The sequence below is a fragment of the Pristiophorus japonicus genome, chromosome 14, assembly GCF_044704955.1.
Source record: "Pristiophorus japonicus isolate sPriJap1 chromosome 14, sPriJap1.hap1, whole genome shotgun sequence".
NCBI classification, from domain to species: domain Eukaryota; kingdom Metazoa; phylum Chordata; class Chondrichthyes; family Pristiophoridae; genus Pristiophorus; species Pristiophorus japonicus.
Genome location: NC_091990.1, coordinates 158,731,928 through 158,754,282, shown reverse-complemented (window position 1 = coordinate 158,754,282; position 22,355 = coordinate 158,731,928). Strand labels below are relative to the sequence as shown.

Sequence of the window (22,355 nt, the reverse complement as noted above, 5' to 3'; positions counted from 1 at the left end):
AGCTCCGTCAAGCCCGTGTGGTGACTGGTGTGCAACGGCCACCACACGTTAAAAAAAATCCATGCACAGGCATCTTCCACCCTTATATGCAGTTCGGGACCTGGAATATTAGGTCCTTCATCGAAGCAGCTGTGAACTCATTGAACCTCATCCATTTTTGGCGTGGAAGCAAGTCATTCCCGATTCGAGGGACCGCCTAAGAAGATTATTCAAGAAGGTGGCTCACCTGTACCTTCTCGAGGACAATTTGGGATGGGCAATAAATTTTGGCCTTGCCAGCGACGCTCCCATCCCGTGAATGAATTAAAAAAAATCTAGACCCTATGGGCCCAATTTTAGCACATAGATATGGGTAGTTTGGGTTTGAGTCAGATGTTAAAATATTTAATATCTGAATCCCGCCTTCAACCCGACTGTGGGAGTGTAAGCCTGCATTTCTGAATGCTTTGCTTTGGCTGCGGTGTGGAAATATCGAAAGGGTTAAAAGCTGGAAGATTCAAGATTGGATGAAAACAGGCTACTGGACAATATGGTGCCTTTTAGCCATTGAAATGAGTCGTCATCATCATAAACAGTCCCTCGGAATCGAGGAAGACTTGCTTCCACTCCTGAAGTGAGTTCTTTGGTGGCTGTTACAGTCCAATACGAGAGCCACAGACTCTGTCACAGGTGGGACAGATAGTCGTTGAGGGAAGGGGTGGGAGGGACTGGTTTGCCGCACGCTCTTTCCGCTGCCTGCGCTGGATTTCTGCATGCTCTTGGCGTTGAGACTCGAGGTGCTCAGTGCCCTCTCGGATGCACATCCTCCACTTAGGGCGGCCTTGGGCCAGAGACTCCCAGGTGTCAGTGGGGATGTTGCACTTCATCAGGGAGGCTTCGAGGGTTTCCTTGTAGCGTTTCCACTGCCCAGCTTTGGCTCGTTTGCCATGAAGGAGCTCCGAGTAGAGCACTTGCTTTGGGAGTCTCGTGTCTGGCATGCGGACTATGTGGCCTGCCCAGCGGAGAAGATCGAGTGTGGTCAGTGCTTCTATGCTGGAGATGTTTGCCTGAATGAGGACGCTGATGTTGGTGCGGATGTCCTCCCAGGGGATTTGTAGGATCTTGCAGAGACATCGTTGGTGATATTCTCCAGCAACTTGAGGTGTCTGCTGTATCATGTACTGGTCCATGTATCTGAGCCATACAGGAGGGCAGGTATTACTACAGCCCTGTAGACCATGAGCTTGGTGGCCGTTTTGAGGGCCTGGTCTTCAAACACAGTTTTCCTTAGGCGGCCGAAGGCTGCACTGGTGCACTGGAGGCGGTGTTGGATCTCGTCGTCTGCTCTTGTTGATAGGAGGCTCCCGAGATATAGGAAGTGGTCCACGGTGTCGAGGGCCGCGTTGTGGATCTTGATGACTGGGGGGCAGTGCTGTGCGGTGAGGACAGGCTGGCGGCGGACCTTTGTCTGATTGGATGTTTGGCGTAGCTGTTCATTGTCTGTATGTTAAGTATTTGAGTACCTTGTTACTATTTGATGGCATCATCTGTATATTAAACGATGTTAAGTATTTGAGTGTACCTTGTTACGATAATAGTAATTCATGACCTTGTCTGTATTTGAGTACCTTGTTACTATTTGATGACATCTGTATGTTAAATAATCTGTTTTGTGTAAAGTAATTCAGAAAGCAATTAGCCGTGATTGTCTAAATGCAAAGAAATAAGAGTTCAAAGGCTTTTTAGGTATAAAGGGACAGAACTGGCTTTTGTCACACACACACACACACACACACGGACACCCGTGACACTGGAATCTCAAAAGGTGTGTCACTGCTTGGAGAGCTGCCGTTGCAAACAGAGAGTTTGTTTAGTGTGAATGTCTAAATAAAAGACCTGATCCTGCCTTGACTACAACTGAGTGTGTGCGTAATTCGACGTTTAAAGCAACAAAGCAAAAAGAGCGAGACAGCCGTACATCACCGCCCACTTCCAATTTTTATGGAGGGGGTCAAGGGGTTGGGCAGCAGCCAACCTGCAAGGACAGCTTTGTGAAGAAGTTAAGTGCCTTTACAGCACTGCTTGTGGGCCAGGAGGAGGAGCAGGAGTACTTGCCTCCTGTCCTCCCCCTCCCCCCACCGCCCCTCCAACCCCTATCTCCAATCGCCCGCCCCCCCCGCACCAGCCGAGGTCATGGATCGGTCCTACCTGGTCCTGTGGCCTGAATGACTGAAAGCCAAGACTGTCATCAGGCTGACCTCTGAGTGAGGAACCTGTCGGGGCCAAAAGACGCACGCTGTGGGTTTAAAACTCCATGGTGTGTGGGGTCCGAGACTCCACTATGTAACCCGCCTCGTTAATATTCAAGTCTATGTTCTCGAATTCCCTCCTGTCATGTATGTAACCACAATGTAACACCACTGTATTACTGTATACACTCAACCTAGATGCACACCTTGACCACAAGGGGTGAACTTGTGGGAGACACTCCTTACCTGATTACACAGGTATAAAAAGGGAGGTCCCACGCAGGGTCATCGTCTTTGGAGTCCTGTGAATAAAGAGTTAAAGTCACAGAGTGACCTTGTCCCCAGAATGTGCCTCGTGTGGTTTCATGCTATAGAGTAAGGACTTTACATTTGCGACGAGAAATGGGAATTCACGACTCACAAGAATGGCCAAGGGTAGCACAGAGGAACGGTACTGTGTTGGGGAAGACTGGGACGATTTTGTCGAGAGGCTTCAGCAAAGCTTCGTTACGAAAGAATGGCTGGGGGATGCAGCGGCCGACAAGCGAAGGGCTCATCTTTTGACCAGCTGCGGACCAAAGACTTACGCTCTCATGAAGGACTTACTAGCACCCGAAAAGCTGGCGGACAAAACCTTTGAAGAACTTAGCAAATTGATCGGGGAGCACCTCAAACCGGCGAGTAGCATACATATGGCCCGACACAGATTCTACACCCACCGACGTCGTGAAGGACAGAGCATACCGGACTTCGTAGCAGACCTCCGGCGTTTGGCCAGCCTCTGTAAGACGCCTGCAGGGGGGAGATGCTAAGGGACTTCTTTATCGAGGGCATCGGTCATGCGGGAATTTTCCGCAAATTAATGGAGACCAAGGATTTGACCTTGGAAGCGGCGGCGTTGATAGCTCAAACTTTCATGGCAGGGGAGGAAGAGACGAAAATAACATACGCGCGCAATTCAGCCTCTAACTGGATCAGGGAGTCAACATAGAGAAACATAGAAACATAGAAAATAGGTGCAGGAGTAGGCCATTCGGCCCTTTGAGCCTGCACCGCCATTCAATGAGTTCATGGCTGAACATGCAACTTCAGTACCCCATTCCTGCTTTCTCGCCATACCCCTTGATCCCCCTAGTAGTAAGGACTACGTCTAACTCCTTTTTGAATATATTTAGTGAATTGGCCACAACAACTTTCTGTGGTAGAGAATTCCACAGGTTCACCACTCTCTGGGTGAAGTTTCTCCTCATCTCGCTCCTAAATGGCTTACCTCTTATCCTTAGACTGTGACCCCTGGTTCTGGACTTCCCAACATTGGGAACATTCTTCCTGCATCTAACCTGTCTAAACCCGTCAGAATTTTAAACGTTTCTATGAGATCCCCTCTCATTCTTCTGAACTCCAGTGAATACAAGTCCAGTTGATCCAGTCTTTCTTGATATGTCAGTCCTGCCATCCCGGGAATCAGTCTGGTGAACCTTCGCTGCACTCCCTCAATAGCAAGAATGTCCTTCCTCAAGTTAGGAGACCAAAACTATACACAATACTCCAGGTGTGGCCTCACCAAAGCCCTGTACAACTGTAGTAACACCTCCCTGCCCCTGTACTCAAATCCCCTCGCTATGAAGGCCAACATGCCATTTGCCTTCTTAACCGCCTGCTGTACCTGCATGCCAACCTTCAATGACTGATGTACCATGACACCCAGGTCTCGTTGCACCTCCCCTTTTTGCTAATCTGTCACCATTCAGATAATAGTCTGTCTCTCTGTTTTTACCACCAAAGTGGATAACTTCACATTTATCCACATTATACTTCATCTGCCATACATTTGCCCACTCACCTAACCTATCCAAGTCACTTTGCAGCCTCATAGCATTCTCCTCGCAGCTCACACTGCCACCCAACTTAGTGTCATCTGCAAATTTGGAGATACTACATTTAATCCCCTCATCTAAATCATTAATGTACAATGTAAACAGCTGGGGCCCCAGCACAGAACCTTGCGGTACCTCACTAGTCACTGCCTGCCATTCTGAAAAGTACCCATTTACTCCTACTCTTTGCTTCCTGTCTGCCAACCAGTTCTTAATCCATGTCAGCACACTATTCCCAATCCCATGTGCTTTAACTTTGCACATTACTCTCTTGTGTGGGATCATCAATGCGACTCAGAGCCCCGCAGGCAGGCAGAGGCAGTCCGACACTCCCCAGGCAGCAATAGACCCCAGAGTAGGACTTCAACAGAGACAATGGCAGGCTGACTGGACATTCACGCCATCACAGTGGACAATGCGGCCCGGGATGGGGCCATTGACACCCACTAATAGGGTACTTAAGAGCAGTCAAAGGGACAATCAGTGCAGAATGCCTGGCCATAGTCCCTTTGTTCCCAACAATGGAAACTTTAACTCATGCTGGAGGTGTGGGGGAAAGCACTCAGCCAGATCTTGCAGATTCCAACAGTTTGTCTGCAGGAATGCAATCTCAGTGGCCACTTAGCTCGAATGTGCAGGAAGTCTGCAACCAGACTAATATGAGGCAGATGGACCAGAAGAGGGTTCTTTGAGGCAGGATGACTCTTGGGGCAAATCGATGGACGCCGAAGTTCAGCGGGTCCATGTGGCGAATATTCACAGTTCATACAACAAAACGCCACCAATGATGATGAGGGTTTTATAAAACGGTATCCCAGTACGCATGGCCAGCCAGTCACTCATGGGCGTTCAGCAATTTGAGAAGCAAAGGCCATTTAAAGCCAGTAGACCCAAATTAGCACGTATTGAGACACAATTATGGACTTGCACTAAAGAAATCATTCCAGTGCTAGGCAGTGCAATGTTGGCTGTCACACATAATGGGTTAGTGAATCGGCTGTCACTCTGGATTGTCCCGGGCAATGGTCCCGCACTGTTGGGGAGGAGCTGGTTAGCCGAGATGAACTGGAAATGGGGGGGGGATATTCACGCAATGTCATCTGTGGAGCGAAGTTCGTGCTCACAAGTCCTACAACAATTCGATTCACTATTCCAACCTGCCGTCGGGACTTTCAAAGGCACTAAAGTAGTGATACACATCACCCCCGATGCCAGGCCAGTGCACCACAAATCCAGAGCGGTGCCGTATGTGATGCGGGAAAAGATCGAGAGAGAATTGGACTGGCTGTTGAGAAAGAGCATCATCTCACCTGTTGAATTCAGCGACTGGGCGAGCCCCATCATTCCCGTCCTAAAAGCGGATGGCTCTGTCAGGATCTGTGGCGACTACAAGGCCACCATCAATCGGATGTCCCTACAAGATCAATACCTGCTTCCGAGAGCGGAGGACCTCTTCGCCACACTGGCAGGCGGCAAGCTGTTCACCAAGTTGGACCTCACTTCAGCCTGAGCGGGGCCTCCCTGGGGGCATTACCCAGCTGGGCACATGTCGTGCACCTGCGAACACAGTGTTCCAGGTCTGAATCCATTCCAGGCCACCAAACATGTGACCGGGCAATGGCCTTAATCAGCACAATGCCTGGGTGCTCGCTGTGGAGTTCCCTGGTGAATGCCTCCCTGCCCTTCTGCGGCATAACTACCCGACTACCCCATAGTAGGCAGTCGGCTTGGATGGAGAGCTCATCCATCTGTCTGTGAAATGGTCTGACCTCCTCAGGGCATTCTCCATGTGCGGGCGCCCAATCCCCAGTCAGAGCACATTTCTTAATCAGGGATAGGAGGGGATCTCTGTTTGTCCAGATTTTGATCTGGTGGGCTGTGATGGGGGAGCCTGCGCTGTCAAAGGCATCGGCAGCCATGACCATCTCGGCGCTTTGCTCCGCTGCCCCCTCAGTGGTGGCGAGTGGCAGCCTGCTGAGAGCTTCAGCGTAATTTTCAGTGCCGGGCCGGTGCCGGATGGAGTAGTCATACGCAGCCAGCGTGAGAGCCCATCGCTGTATGCGAGCTGTTGCATTGGCATTGATAGCCTTGCTGTCTGACAACAGGGATGTTAATGGCTTGTGGTCCGTCTCTAATTCAAACTTCCTACCAAAGAGGTACTGATGCATTTTTTTTTTATACCATCGACACAAGTAAGCGCTTCCTTCTCGACCATCCCATATCCCCGTTCTGCTTGGGAACGCGATCTGGAGGCATAAGCCACAGGTTGTAGTTGACCCTCAGCATTACCCTGCTGCAACACGCACCCAACCCCATAGGACGATGCATCACATGTCAGAACCAATTTTTTACAGGGGTCGTACAGGGTCAACAACTTGTTTGAACAAAGTAGGTTTCACGCCCGATCAAAAGCCCGTTCCTGAGAGTCCCCCCAAAACCAATCGCAACCCTTACGCAGAAGCACGAGTAGCGGCTCCAACAATGTGCTCAAGTTCGGCAGAAAGTTCCCGAAATAGTTCAACAGTCCCAGGAATGAACGCAACTCCGATGTGTTGCAGGACCTGGGTGCTCATCGAATCACCTGTGTTTTGAATTCGGTGATCCAAATCCCATCTGCAGCAACCCTCCTGCCCAGAAACTCAACCTCAGGAGCTAAAAACACACATTTAGACTTCTTGAGTCGCAGGCCTACCCGGTCCAGTCGGCGTAACACCTCCTCCAGGTTGTGGAGGTGTTCCTCAGTGTCTCGACCCGTGATGAGGATGTCATCCTGGAATACGATCGTTCCAGGAATGGATTTAAGCAGGCTTTCCATGTTTCTTTGAAAAATCGCGGCCGCTGATCGAATGCCAAACGGGCACCTGTTATAAACGAACAGTCCCTTGTGCGTGGTGATGGTGGTCAGTAATTTAGATTCATCGGCCAGTTCCTGGGTCACACGGAGGTACCTGAAGAAGACCATGAGATGGAGCTCACAATACCGCCAGTGAACGAGCAACAAGAGCAATCAGAAGAATGCACAGTCCCTGCGGTCAGCCCGGACAGGCCGGAATCACCACAGGTGACAGACACTCACGTCCGTGTCCAACAGCCAGAGCCCCAACTGCGGCGCTCCACGAGGGAGAGTAGACCACCTGAAAAACAAAACCTATGATCCCAATAAGACTTTGGGGGGGAGGGGGGAGGTGATGTCATGTATGTAACCACAATGTAACACCACTGTATTATTGTATACACTCAATCTAGATGCACACCTTGACCACAAGGGGTGAACTTGTGGGAGACACTCCTTACCTGATCACACAGGTATAAAAAGGGAGGTCCCATGCAGGGTCATCGTCTTTGGTGTCCTGTGAATAAAGAGTTAAGGTCACAGAGTGACCTTTTTCCCAGAATGTGCCTCGTGTGGTTTCATACTGTAGAGTAAGAACTTTACACCTCCCTAAACCTCTCCTCCTGCCTCTCCTTCTTTAAGATGCACCTTAAAACCCACCCTTACTAATATCTCCTTCTTTGGCCCGCCATCAAACTTTGTCTGATTTTGGTTCCGTGAAGTGCCTTGGACCGTTTTCCTATGTTAAAAGTGCTACATAAATACAAGTTGTTGTTGTTGTAACTAGTATTAGAATTCTAGAAATCTAAGTTCCCAATAAGTTTGAAACCTTTAAATTCATGGTGTTCTTGGGATCAAGTTGAAGAATGTTTGTCTTTTTTGATTGCTGAATCTTCTCAGCATTCAGATGAATTATTTTTAAAAAGCGAGAATCTATCCCATTTCGCTCTTGTACAAGGAAACATTTGCAGGACTACGGAGAGAGGGACCAACTGGTAGCTCTTTGAGAGAGCCAGCACAGACATGATGGGCCAAATAGCCTCCTTCCGTGTTGTATGATTCTGTGGTAATTGGGGAGGGTGGGTGGGCGCGGAGGGAAGATCCGTCAAGTTGTTGGCTGGGACAGTGGAGCAGAAGAACTCTTCCTTGCTGAATTCGTACCTGGTGCAATGAGAGAAACAGCATGTACGCTTTGTTCGAGAGAGGTTATATCGTGCAAGTGAAAATTCCTGCCAATTCTAACCCTGGTGGAGTTACGCAGCGAATAACTAATGTGCCTGGCATTCTGAATTATTGACGTTTGAAGGATTGTGACTGCAGGACCCCGAATTGAAAGATCTGAGACTAATGACCAATTGGGATACAGCTGTCATTTGAAGGCAAACTTACCCCAATGGTAATACGGATGCAATTTAAAGGAAGATTAAACCCAAGTGGAAATAAAATAATTTATTGTATGACTTGCAGTTGAGTTCATTTAATTACAGGTGTCTTTTTCTCTGCTGTTTCTTCTTCTGTGTGTCAGAGCATGCTGTGCTCAATTAATTAAGCCATGTGGGTTACTGTGGGCATATGTTCTTGCAATGAACTGACTAAATATCACTGTGGGCTCTGTTCCCATGTAGAATTTGGTTTAAGTAGCGAAGGTGACTTCGCAAATTGTAGGCTTCAGCAATTTCACTTTTTTGCAAGACTTTTGAGAATAACAGCAGTCCATTTTTTCAATAAATAATGGTACGGTAGCATAGCGGTTATGTTACTGGCTTAATCCAGACTAATAAACCAGACAGTGTAGCCGTGATCATTCCGACTTGGTCGGCAGCAAGGCGAGCGACTTTGAGTACGAACTGGAACCCCGCTCCCGTCTTCATCTGGCTCTCTCCGAGATTTTATGTTGATGGGGCTTGTTAAGCCCGCCCCGTGAGGTTCCCAGCCAATTAAAAGGAAGGGGGTCTGATGATGTCATTTGATGCATCATCAACCAGTTTCCTTAAAGGGACCATCCCCACATTCATTTTGACAGTTGTGCTGTCAGTGTTTTACAGCATTGTCTGTTTGCAGCACATCAATGACTGCAGAGGTGCCCAGCTGCACCAAGGCTCTCCCATCACTCCCTCCAGATACTTATGGAGGGAGTCACAACACGCATTCCCTTCAATGGGCGGAAGAGACCTCCCCAGGACACCAACACAACCTGGTTGCTCATTGTGTAGGAGGGCACAAGCAGGGATGTCGTCAGGAGGATCTGGCTGCAGTGGCACAAATCTTTCAATGATCTCAGTCGATATGTTACTGGAAAGCCACATTCAGCTTCATCCTGCTGTGCCACTCATCACATCCCCATCACTTTGCCTTCCCTACCCTACTCCTGCACATCCTTACTCACCAGCTTACTTTGCACCTCCACCCATCCCTCTTTATCTATATCCTCACATTCCCATCTCACTAATCATCCCTCGCACCCACCCTCATCCTAGTCCAATCATACCAACTAACAACACACAAGGGTAGACACTTGTGTCTTTTAGCCAATGTTCATGCAGAGTGTCTGCTAATGTGTTGCCAAACATTGATATCTTTATTTTCAACACTTTGCCTTCTTGGACAGATTTGTGTGCACTTTTAGAAGTGGCTTTGGTGAGTTGTAGTGAATGGTAAGACATAAAGGTATCCCAGCAATGGTAAAGAGTGTGAAATAAATGGATAGGGCATTGCAAGGATGCTTTATGATGCTGGTGTGGGGGGTGCCAATCTGGCGCATCATGTAGCAGCCAGGGTGAAGTAAATCTGGCCATGGTGAGGCCATCCCTGGCATCCCGGGCAGCAATGTGGTCGGGTACAGATGGCCTGCGTCCTGTGCAGCATCAGGTGATTGCGGAGAAGGTGGTTGCTGTTGGTGATGCTGGTGTGCCTCATGGTGTTCGTGTTGAGGCTGATTGTGGTGGGATTCTGAGGACCAAGGTGAGATTTTTTCAAGGGCACTGATGCTGCTGGAATAGCTGGCAGCTGAAGTTGAGATGACAGAAGCGATCTGTCAGTGGTGGGAGAGGTTGCACCAAGGAGGTGACATTGGATAGAGAGTTCATTACAAACACTTCAAAGCTGCTTGAAGCTGAAAAGTGTATTCCAAATCCTGAAGGTTCCAGCACCTAAGATTGGAAATTGAATAGCTGTGAAATGGTAGCTTAAGTACCACTTTTGCAGTTGTCAACTAATCACCGCACTGGAGAGTCAATGAGAACCTGACACATTTACCTGATGTGATCCCCAAATGCCGGGAATCTTGTAAAAAAACTTGGAAAAATCATTAGGACCTGATCAAATGCTGCTCCAATGCATTTAAGCAGCTTCTTAAGTATCTGAATTGCCTCACCTGCCGCTTAGTGCCGGGTCTGCAAACCGCAGGCAGAGCCGACATTTGAAAAACTAACACCGAAGCGGGTTCAGTGCGGGATACTGCCCCGCTGTCAATTTTTTAGATTTTGATTCGGACCCACCTCCAAACCCGTCCTGAGTGCTGGCAAGATTTTGGCCTCTGAGTTGAAATCCCACCATGTCAATTTGAGAATTTGGATTCAGTTTTTTGGTACAGGTTGTACCTTTCCAGTCCGGGACTCTTTAGTCCGGAAATATCCCTGGTCCAGCATCAGTCCCGGCGTGGATGGCGTCCCGCGTTGTTGATTGAGGTAAGCGGGCCGGGCGAGGAAAGGGAAAGGAAGGGCAGGCGGCTGACTGAGGTGCCGAAGCTGGGCCTGGCCCCAGGCGCACTCTCTCTCTCCCCCTGCGGCCCACCGCCGCCACCGCTCTCCGCCCACCACCACCGTGGCTCAGTGGGAGGCTCAGGGCCCGGTCAGAGACTCGGGGCTTGGCGTCTTGCGGCTCAGCTCTCTCCCCGCCCCACCGCTTCTCTCCTCGCGCATGTGCAGAACACATCCAGGTTGTTGACAGCAGCATTGTCACCAGTTGACCTCCCGTGGTTCGCGAAATTCTCTGGTCCGGCACTGGTTAGGTCCCAAGGGTGCCGGACCAGAGAGGACCAACTGTACCAGCAAAGTGATCATGAAACTGTTGGATTGTCGTTAAAAACCCAACTGGTTCACTAATATCCATTCAGGAAGGAAGTCTTCTTTACCCGGTCTGGCCTATATGTGACTCCAGTCCTACGCCAACATGGTTGACTTTTAGCTGCCCTCTGAAGTGGCCTAGCAAGCCACTTCGTTGTACCAAACCACTGCAAAGAATTACAGTTCACGAAGAAGGCTGACCACTGCCACCTCAGGGCAACTAGGGATAGGTAATAAATTCCAGCAATACCTACATCCAAGAATTAATAGAAAAATATATAATTTTGGAAGCTTTTATCAGAATATCATGAAATAATCATTTTTTTGCTCTGTTCATTCCTGTTCAAATCTACCAGTGAAAATGGCAGTCCTAGAAAGCTGCAGTGGATTATCACTCAAAGTCAATAATAATATTTTACTGATGGGCTGAGAATGGAGCATGGCAAGGGCTGTTGAGTGGTACCTTTTTCCATTCATGAATAACCTTCCAATGTTTTGGTTAATCACATTTTATATTCTGACCCCTAGAACCGAGGATTTTGTTTCTGAATTGAGTTTTTTACCCTTTGAATTTCGGCACCTCACTTCTCCTCAGGGTTAGTGACTTTCAGGACCACCAAGTTATGGGATCTGCCCCTGGTTGATTTGATACTAGTTCTGCTTTGCTGTTTTGTAACTCTGATTAAAAGAATGGTGTTGACAGTTGAAGATGTATGAGAGCTATATACTAAAAAATAAATGAGTACAGTATGTATACTTCAGTCCGGACAAAGTTTCAAGCAGCTTTCCGATTTCAAATTCTGAAAACTTAGGCAGTACTTGATGAAAACCTTGAAGTGCTGAAAGAATCCCATCATCTGCTCACCTGCACGCTGGCTGGAGAAAGATTGCTTTTGAACAGCTGTGAAAAATGGATTGAGATTTTTTTTTAAAAGGAGATTGATTGATTAAAAAGATGACATCTCTACATTGAACCATATAGTCTTTCAATGCTGTCGAACTGAGTGGAAAATAATCGACTTGTCATTCACTTGTTCATGTAGAATATTAATGACTTCACAATTTATTGTTATAAAAGCATTGAAACCGACTTTTGAACTGAGCAAAATATGTGCTGTTTTCCGTAGGATTTATGAACGTGTCATAGATCCTCCGCAGACCAATCTCAATCCAGGAATAAATTTATGGCTCGGTCAACGGAACAGTAAACATGGGCTATTTAAGGTAAGCAGTGCGAATAGAACTAATTTAATTAAGCTAAATTATTGCCTTGCAGTAGAATTTTGAAGTCCACTTTAATACATTGATGCTACTGCACTGTAATCAAAATACCAGTAATAATATGTTAAATGTTGATGGTATTGGACTATGGATATGTTTATTCCACATGTTGTAATATTTCATGGCAAATATTCATGTGGCTCGGTTTCAAAACTATGTCTGCCAATTGGATAGCTAACAGAAATATTATCATCCAAATTCATGTAATTTGAAGTAGAGAAATGAGCTCTGGAACAGAAACAATTGATCTGGTATTATCTTATCTTGTGTTTTACAGCAGTGAGACAGTTGGTATATTATTTGCCCCTGGTATTGCACTATTGTTTTCCCATGTCTCTTATAATAGTACAGGTACTTTCAAAAATAGAAAAGTGCTGATTAGTTGGGGGAGGGTGTGAGGGGAGAGTATGCATTCTTGCCAAGCTTTTCTATTGGCGAGTAAATATGTTGCTCGAATCGTGAATCTTATCGCTGTGTTTTGTCAGATAATGGGGGAAAACGGTGAGGATTAAACATCACAGCATTCACACTAAAAATCTATTCGAAATGTGTGGCAGGAAATCTGCTTCTACCTCTAAGTAATTTTGAAATTGCTGCTTAACTGAGCTTAAACAGTTGAAAGTAAGAATTTCGATGTATGTAGAGATTTGGAATAATAAAAGGAGGTTTTGAAGCCATGCAAAAATGTTGAAGATTTCCACCCTTTGAAGCCTGAAGAAAGCTGTGGAAATTGTGGCAGGATTGCTCGAAACCCATTCGGAAAACTAAATTTTATAACTGCCTTATTCCCTATGACTTTTATCTGTCAACTGCTATTTTGAAAGGATTGGGTAATGAGGAATTAGTTCATCATTTTAAATAAATAGTCTCTGGATATTGGCAATACAGGCAAGGCTGCATTAATTGCCCATCCCCTAGTTGGCTTTAGGTGCTGATGAGGGGCCATCGAGATGCTTGTTGTGGTGGTGCGATTGTTTCACTGATGAGCTTGTCAGGCTAAATCTAATATATGTCGGTTAGACCAGGGGTTCTCAAACGTTTTGCTTCAAAGGCCCCACCCCCCCCCGCCCCCGTGTTATAAAAATTCAATTGACCGCCTGTAACACAACACAATTTTATATTTTCTGTATTTAAAAATTAGCTATACAATGAAACATACATCAATTATTTTTTGTTTTTCTTCCACAATGTGAAATTTGTTGCTGGTTCTGTGCAACAATTCTGTCAAGGCGTGGAGGTATCTTCGACAAGCACACGCGCGTGTCATGGTCCATGTTCGTCCTGGCTAGGTGTTCTGTTTGCATTGATTTCAATGCTGACAATCCATCTTCACATAAATAGTTTGTACATGAATGGGACCACACTTTCAGTGCTGCAGAATAAGCAGTGCTGTACTCCTCAGAGCATTCACGCCTAAATGTCACCAGCAGCAGTTCACTGAACTTGGTTCTGAGGGAGCTGTCTGATAAAATGTCAGTCAGCTTTTCTAATAGCTTTGCTGGGACAGAGGGTGGCAGTTTAGAAAGAAAGAAAGAAAGAAAGACTTGGATTTATATAGTGCCTTTTGCGACCACCGGACATCTCAAAGTGCTTTACAGAGATTAAAGTACTTTTGGAGTGTAGTCACTGTTATAATGTGGGAAACGCAGCAGCCAATTTGCACACAGCAACTCCCACAAACAGCAATGTGATAATGACCAGATAATCTAATTGAGGGAAAAATATTGGCCAGGGCACCGGGGATAACCCCCCCTGCCCTTCTTTGAAATGGTGCCATGTGCTCATTTACATCCACTTGCGAGAGCAGGCGAGTACTCGGTTTAACATCTCATTCGAAAGATGGCACCTCCGACAGCGCAGCACTCCCTCAGCACTGCACTGGAGTGTCAGCCTAGATTTATATGCTCAGGTCCCTGGAGTGGGATTTGAACCCACAACTTTCTGACACAGAGACGAGTGTACTACCCACTGAGGCACAGCTGACATAGCTTCAATTTAGCTTCAATATTCTCACTAAAGGTGTGTAGCAGATTGTTCCGTTGTGAGTTCTGGAAAATAATTATTACATTTGTTGAAATGCGCTTCGAGCCGTGGTTTGATTATGTCAGTCAACATTTCTTTGTTGAATGAAACCAGGTAAGAACTCCAACATATCTGTACACATCCCGACAGACGAGAACTTTCCAGACTTGGTTTCCTTTTGAATGCGCAGTTCTTTCATGCTGGGCAAAAAAAAAAGTGTTTTCCTACCTTGCATCGTTTTATTCAACTTATTAATTTCATTGAACATGTCTGCGAATATCTTTTTATTTTCCCTTGTCTAGCAAATGCCTATTGATCTCCGATTTTAAATGAGCTCGCATCTACTGCTTTTCGTGCCATATTAGGAGGCTCAATATCGAACAGCGGTGGTTATAGATCGGTCAGAAGTCTGAAGACAATGTCAAAGCACCAGGAAGTTCTCCATTCAAAAATCTGTCTGTACCTGTGCCTTGCTCACTGCTGGGTCCCTTGCTTTTTGTGGTATTTATCAATGAATTGGACTTGAATGTTGGGGGTATGATTAAGAAGTTTGCAGATAATGCTAAAATAGGCTGTGTGGTTGATAAGGAAGAAGAAAGCTGCGGATTGCAGGAAGATATCAATGTACTGGTTAGGTGGGTGGAACAGTGGCAAATGGAATTCAATCTGGATAAGTGTGAGGTAATGCACTTGGGGGGGCGGAGGGGGGAGTCTAACAAGGCAAGGGAATACACATGAAATGGTATGACACTGAAAAGTGTAGAGGAACAAAGGGACCTTGGAGTGCAAGTCCACAGATCCCTAAAGGTAGCAGGCCAGGTAGATAAAGTGATTAAGAAGGCATATGGAATACTTGCCTTTATTAGTTGAGGCATGGAATACAAGAGCAAGGAGGTTATGCTTGAACTGTATAAATTACTGGTTAGGATGCAGCTGGAGTACTGAGTGCAGTTCTGGTCACCACATTACAGGAAAGATGTGATTGCACTGGAAAGGATATAAAGGAGATTTACAAGAATGTTGCCTGTACTGGAGAATTTTGGCCATGAGGAAAGATTGGAGATGCTGAAGTTCCAATGGTTTCTTTGGAACAGAGGAGGCTGAGGGGAGACCTGATTGAGATGTATAAAATTGAGGGGCCTGGATAGGGCGGATAGGAAGGACCTGTTTTCCTTGGCAGAGAGGTGAACAACTAGGGGACATAGATTTAAATAATTGGGGGGAGGTTTAAAGTAGATATGAGGGGACATTTCTTCACTCCGAGGGTGGTGGGAGTCTGGAACTCATTGCCTGAAAGGGTGGTAGAGGCAGAAACTCTCATCACATTTCAAAAAATACTTGGTTGTGCACTTGAAGTGCTGTAACCTACTGGCTATGGACCTAAAGCTGGAAAGTGGGATTAGGCTGGATAGCTCTTGGTCGGCCGGCGTGAACACGATAGGCCGAAATGGCCTCCTACCGTGCTGTAAATTTCTGTGATTCTATGATCAGCCAACTCACAAGCTGTCAGGTATAATGAATTGAAGCTTCCAGCTTGCCTTGGTGTGGTGTAAACTTTCAATCACTGTGTTGCAAGCCTGATACCTTAACCACTACCATACTCCGATGCTTTCAACTAGCTTGACCTGTTCTCTGAATCAACGTGTTTATTACATTTTAGAACTAATCATATTTCTGCTCTTATTTCTATTTTGGATTCCTCCTTTTTTTTCCCCCTTGCAATGTACTGCTGTGAGGCTGTGTGTGCATGACAACCAACCTTGCTGAGGAAGATGTGGTTGTGGTTGCAGATCTTGTAGGTTTCTACTTACATCACTGAATTATTGGGTAAAAGGCGATGCAACTGTGGAGGTGGATGAACATTGTAATTTGTCAGCTCTGTAAGAGTCAATTTTTCTCTGACAATAGGTGATCTTCCTGACAATCTGATCACGAGCTGCTCAAAGGTCCTGTGGACACGTGGTTCAAACCTATTGCAGACACATAGAATTTATAGTACAGAAACTAGCCATCCGGTGTTTATGCCCGACACAAGCCTCCTACCTTACTTCACCTTACCCTATCAATATTTCCTTCTAGTCTTTGCTCCCTCGTGTACTTAGCTAGCTTCCCTTTAAATGCATCTAAGCTAATTCCCTCAGCCACTCCATGCTGTAGTGACTTTCCACATCACCATCTGGAAGTTTTTTGTTTATTCATTCACGGGATGTAGGCATCGCTGAGAAGACCAGCATTTATTGCTTATCTATAATTGTCCTTGAGAAGGTGGTGGTGAGCCGCCTTCTTGAACCACTGCAGTGCTGTTCGGGAGGGAGTGCCAGGATTTTAACACAGCAACGATGAAGGAATGGCAAAATATTTCCAAGTCAGGATGATGTGTGTCTTGGAAGTGGTGGTGTTCCCATGCGCCTGCTGCCCTTGTCCTTCTAGGTGGTAGAGGTCGCGGGTTTTGGAGGTGCTGTCGAAGAATTCTGCTGCCCTTGATTTGAGTGGATTGTGATAGGATAGCATAATTGCACAATATTTCAGTTTATAATGGCTGCATGATGATAAATTTGAGCAAAGTATTTTGCAGTTATCTGGTGCTGCTCACCTTTTAAGCTTTGCAGTCTGTGACAACTTTAAAATGATTTGCTGGATTCAACTCCAGTTATCTTCAACTGGTGCTGTGCCAGGTATGTTAATGTTTTGGAGGAGGGGCTGGGTATTATACGGAAATGTCTGAAAAATGCAAACTGTTCAATGAAGAATGACTTAAATAAAAGACTGAAGAGCCCAACTAAAGAATGGGCAGCAGTACTTGACACACAATTTATAATTGCACCACCAAATAGCTACCATGTTATACAGGCCTGACATTTGCTGGTTCCTCAGTAAATCAGAGTTCTGTCTCGTGTCACCCGAATGTTGACTGTCAATGTTTACACATTTTTAATTTAAAAACTTGTGTATGCTGTATGTGTGTAAGAATGTAATTATAGCTCAGTGGCTTGAGGGACCATAGGAACAGGAGGAGACCATTAGATGATGGCTGATCTGTATTTTGCATCCATTTCCCCACTTTGATCCCATAACCTTTAATGCCTTTGCCGAACAAAAATCTATCTCTGTTTTGAAATTTTCAATTGAGCCCCAGCATCACAGCTTTTTGGGAGAAAGAGTTCTATATTTCCACTATCCTTTGTGTGAGGAAGTGCTTCCTGACATCACCCCTGAAATGTCTAGCTCTAATTGTAAGGTTATGTCCCCTTGTTTTGGACTCACCCCACCAGCGGAAATAGTTTCTCTCTATCCATCCTATCAAGTCCTTTAATCATCTTAAACACCTCCAATAGATCACCCTTTAATCTTCTATACTCAAGGGAATACAAGCCAAATCTATGCCGTTCACAATGTAACCCTTTTAGCCCTGATATCATTCTGGTGAATCTGCGCTGTACCCTCTCGTGTCCAGTGCCCAGAACTGAATGCGGTGCTCTTATCGGGGTATAACCAGAACTTTATATAGCTGTAGGGAAGTGGAGTAAAGGAGGTGGGGAACAACTACTGTTAAATACATTGTCATTAGTATTTAGTACTTGTGTGATGCAAATGTATTTTTCATGTGTGGTATGCTGTGGTAAGTCTGATTAAGAGAAATGTTACTGGCTACAAAGGCACTTTGATATCTGTTCAATTCATCGAGGTCTGATACTCTGTGAGGTGTTCATTTGACTGAAATATTTCAATGGATTATTATGAGACAACAATCTTTGTGAACGCTTATAAACTGATTAGAAATCAACGAAGGGTCTCCTCAAATAGCACTTTTTAACTTCTCTTCTTTTCATAGTTATCCCTATAAAGAAAGAAAGACTTGCGTTACTATAGTGTCTTCAACGACCACCAGATGTCCCAAAGCACTTTACAGCCAATTAAGTACTTTTGAAGTGTAGTCACGGTTGTAATGTAGGATACAGGGCAGCCAATTTGTGCACAGCAAGCTCCCACACACAGCAATGTGATAATGACCAGATAATATATTTTTGTGATGTTGATTGAGGGATAAATATTAGCCTGTACACCAGGGTTAACTCTCCTGCTCTTCTTCGAAATAGTGCCTTTGGATCTTTTGCGTCCATCTGAGAGAGCAGACAGGGCTTTGGTTTAACATCTCATCTTAAAGACAGCACCTCCGACGGTGCAGCACTCCCTCTGCACTGCACTGGTGTGTTGGCCTCGTGTTTTGTGCTCCAGTCCCTGGAGTGGAACTTGAGCCCACAACCTTCTGGAGTGGAGTGTGATCTGGTATTGGTACCAAATTGTATACCCAGATACAATGAAACCTGTGCACCAAGCTCTGAACCCATGTGTTATAAACACTTCAATAAATTAAAAGTCAAGCACGTGAGGAGGACACAAAAAATCTGCAAAAGGACACAGCCAGGCTAAGTGAGTGGGCAAAAATTTGGCAGATGGAGTATAATGTTGGAAAGTGTGAGGTCATGCACTTTGGCAGAAAAAAATCAAAGAGCAAGTTATTATTTAAATGGAGAAAGATTGCAAAGTGCTGCAGTACAGCGGGACCTGGGGATACTTGTGCGTGAAACACAAAAGGTTAGTATGCAGGTACAGCAAGTGATCAGGAAGGCCAATGGAATCTTGGCCTTTATTGCAAAGGGGATGGAGTATAAAAGAAGGGAGGTCTTGCTACAGCTATACAAGGTATTGGCGAGACCGGGAATACTGCGTGCAGTTTTGTTTTCCATATTTCCGAAAGAATATACTTGCTTTGGGGGCAGTTCAGAGAAGGTTCACAAGGTTGATTCCAGAGATGGGGTTGACTTATGAGGAAAGGTTGAGTAGGTTGGGCCTCTACTGATTGGAATTCGGAAGAATGAGAGGTGATCTTATCGAAACGTATAAGATTATGAGGGGGCTTGACAAGGTGGATGCAGAGAGGATGTTTCCACTGACAGGGGAGACTAGAACTAGAGGGCATGATCATAGAATAAGGGGCCACCCATTTAAAACTGAGATGAGGAGAAATTTCTTCTCAGAGTTGTGGATCTGTGGAATTCGCTGCCTCAGAGAGCTGTGGAAGCTGGGACATTGAATAAATTTAAGACAGAAATAGACAGTTTCTTAAATGATAAGGGAATAAGTGGTTATGGAAAGCAGGCAGGGAAGTGGACCTGAGTCCATGATCGGATCAGCCATGATCGTATTAAATGGCGGAGCAGGCTCGAGGGGCTGCACCTATTTCTTATGTTCTTATAAATGCTAATCATAAACATGTGTTTAAGGCGTCGGTCTTGGCTCAGTGGTAGCAATCATGCCTTTCAGTCAGAAAGTGCAGGCCCCACTGCAGAGACTTGAGTACATAATCTAAGCCGACTTTTTTGTCCTCTCCCTTCCTCTCCTGTCCCTCTCCCGTTACCTGTTTTATTTTCTCTCTCTTTGTGTGTGTCTCTCTCTCTCTCTCCCTCTCTCCCTCTCCCCGGCCCCCCTTTCTGCCCTTCCCCATCACCCTCTCAGCCTTTAATAACAACACTATTATGGAATCAGTTGCTACACTGTTGCAGAGGAATCAGCACCGTGCAAAATAACCAATTACTAAAATCCACAATTTCAAAATATGCCAGGACAAAATCTTTCTACCTGGAATCTGTTACTAATTGTGCCAACTCAGCTGTCAGTTAGAAGGAAAATTGATGATGAGATTGTTCTTCAAAACAGCTGTTATTTATCCTAAGACTGGCTCTGGTGCTCGCACAGATGGTCACCATATGTTTAAGGTCAGAGATAAAAGACGATATTAAATATTCAAAACTGTTGTAATTTATGCGCAGTATTAAATTAGAAATGCACTATGATATTTTGAAAGAAAATAATGGAATATGTTTACTTTATAATTTGAAGTGCACCTAGTTGCCTGCTTACCTGACCTGAATAGACTGGCACTTAATAACGTTGATGTTTGACAAATGGGTATTTTTGTTCAATAAATATGTTCCTGAGCCTATTGTCTATCAACGACTTGCACAATGAAGTGAAATTAGTTTCTAATTGAATGCTGCATTCTGCATGTACCTGCTGTCTACCACTACCTCTGAGAGCCTCATCACTGTTGTTTGTGTGTGTTTGTTTATGAAGTACTCAAACAAAAGCTGTTAGCTGTTTGTTTTTCTCAATACTCTATACTTCAAGCTGATCGTACGTTAGTGATTTCCAATTAAAATAAGCAAAAAATTCAAATATGAACAAGGGATAGGAGAGTGAACATCAGATTTGGATTTCTTTAGAGGTCAAATGATCTTTTCATCTTGATTCAAATCTCTGAAAGTCAAAAATACCCAGACTTATATATATATATATATATATTCAGCAATTGGCTATGTATGTGGTCTTATTTGGAAAAAAATGCAGGTTAGTCTGGCTCTGAAGCAATGAACTAAGTTGGGTGTCGTTAAGTGAGACCTCATTCATCACAAAGAAATGAGACTAGTGGTACAGGGAATAAATCTCCAGCATACCAGTGAAAGCTGGCAGGGGAATAGACCTCCAGCATACCTGCAGGGGCATTTAAAAATCTCACACACTTCCAAGACAAGAGCAATAGGCCTTGTAAAAGACAATGGTTGTCATTTATTTTGTTCCCTGATGGCTTTCATGAGCCTCGGTGCCAGCTCAGTCACTTATTTATTTTGCCCTGAGTTTCATTTTATTGGCACGAGACAGTTTGCTATGAGGAACCTTTTGAGGTGATGTGTTTGAAGGAAAAAGGGACCATCAGGAGGATGCCAGGCAGGTGGCTCTGCCTGAGGAGTGCTCTGTGCCCTCCTGCCTGCACCCGCACTCCCAACATCTGCAGAGAGGTGGCAGGCTACATGTTGGCAGAAATTGTTTGTGGAGGCTCTTCCCCCTCAATGACGACTGTGCCGACAGACCCCCGCATGGTGGCATCACCACGAGATACAAATGCCCACCTAACTGTTGCGCGGGAAGGTTCTCCAGAAGCCCTCTCTATCACAGCGTGCCATGTTTTACCTGGTATTACATGAAGGAACGCATGCCAAGATGAACAGAAGCCCATTTAGCCGCACCTGTCTAGAGGCCACCGTCACTTCTGCTAACCTGGCAAACTCACCGGACTTCTCGGCAGAGGGCAAGATGCCAACTTGGACACCAGTGGCCATCAAGAAGCATGGAGCTGGCACACGTGTAAGTACAGCAATGGTCAGTTGTGGCCTGAAACTTGGCTACACTTTCTTGAAGGGCCATACCAACCTACAGGTGGCGTTGTAGAGTGGCACAGAGGAAAACCCTCCTGGCACGCATTTGCTGCAGCACCAACCCAACTTCAGCAGCCATCAAAGAGGAGACCAAGCGCTGTGCTGGGCTGTACTGTCACTTGTCTGAAGACTTGTACCTACATCTACTGATCCCTTTCCTATACTCTGACCTGCCAGTTCTTTATGCCATACCCACTTCAGCCTTGGCATAAGATGGATGTGAAGCTGAGATGCCTCTTAATGCTCTGCAGAAGCTTTCTAAATTTTTGTCCCCTTCATTGTGACACTCCGTTAACTTTTGCCCCTATTCATTTAAATTTTACGTGCATGCAGTTTTCATGGAGTTTAGAAGATTGAGAGGTGATCTCATTGAAACATACAAGATTCTGCGGGGGATTGACAGGGAGATGCTGAGAGGTTGTTTACTCTGATTGGAAGGTCTAGAGCTAGGGGGACATAGGGCCCAAGTTTCCACATGATTCGCGCCTGATTTTTAGGAGCAACTGGTGGAGAACGGACTATTTTAGAAATCGCAATTCTCCACATTTTTTTTTCTGCAGTTCTAGTCAGGTAGAACAGTTCTAGTTTAGAACAGAATTTTTTCTTCAAAAGGGGGCGTGTCCGGCCACTGACGCCTGATTTGAAAGTTTCCACAGTGAAAACGTACTCCAAACTAAAGTAGAATGGAGCAAGTGAAGATTTTTGTAGAACTGAAAAAACCTGTTCTACACATTAAAAAATCAGGCGCAGGTTACAAATTAGGCGTCCAGAACGAG

At 45.5% G+C, this 22,355-nt stretch overlaps 1 protein-coding gene across 1 annotated transcript in view; it reads left to right on the top strand.

Moving 5' to 3' along the window:
- Positions 1 to 22,355, top strand: part of LOC139280163 (protein kinase C-binding protein NELL1-like) — a 1,006,941-nt gene that overhangs the window by 74,829 nt on the left and 909,757 nt on the right. Inside the window, exon 5 of the mRNA XM_070899716.1 lies at positions 12,130 to 12,226. Within this exon, the coding sequence (XP_070755817.1) occupies positions 12,130 to 12,226 (97 nt within the window). The remainder of the gene's footprint in view (positions 1 to 12,129; positions 12,227 to 22,355) is intronic.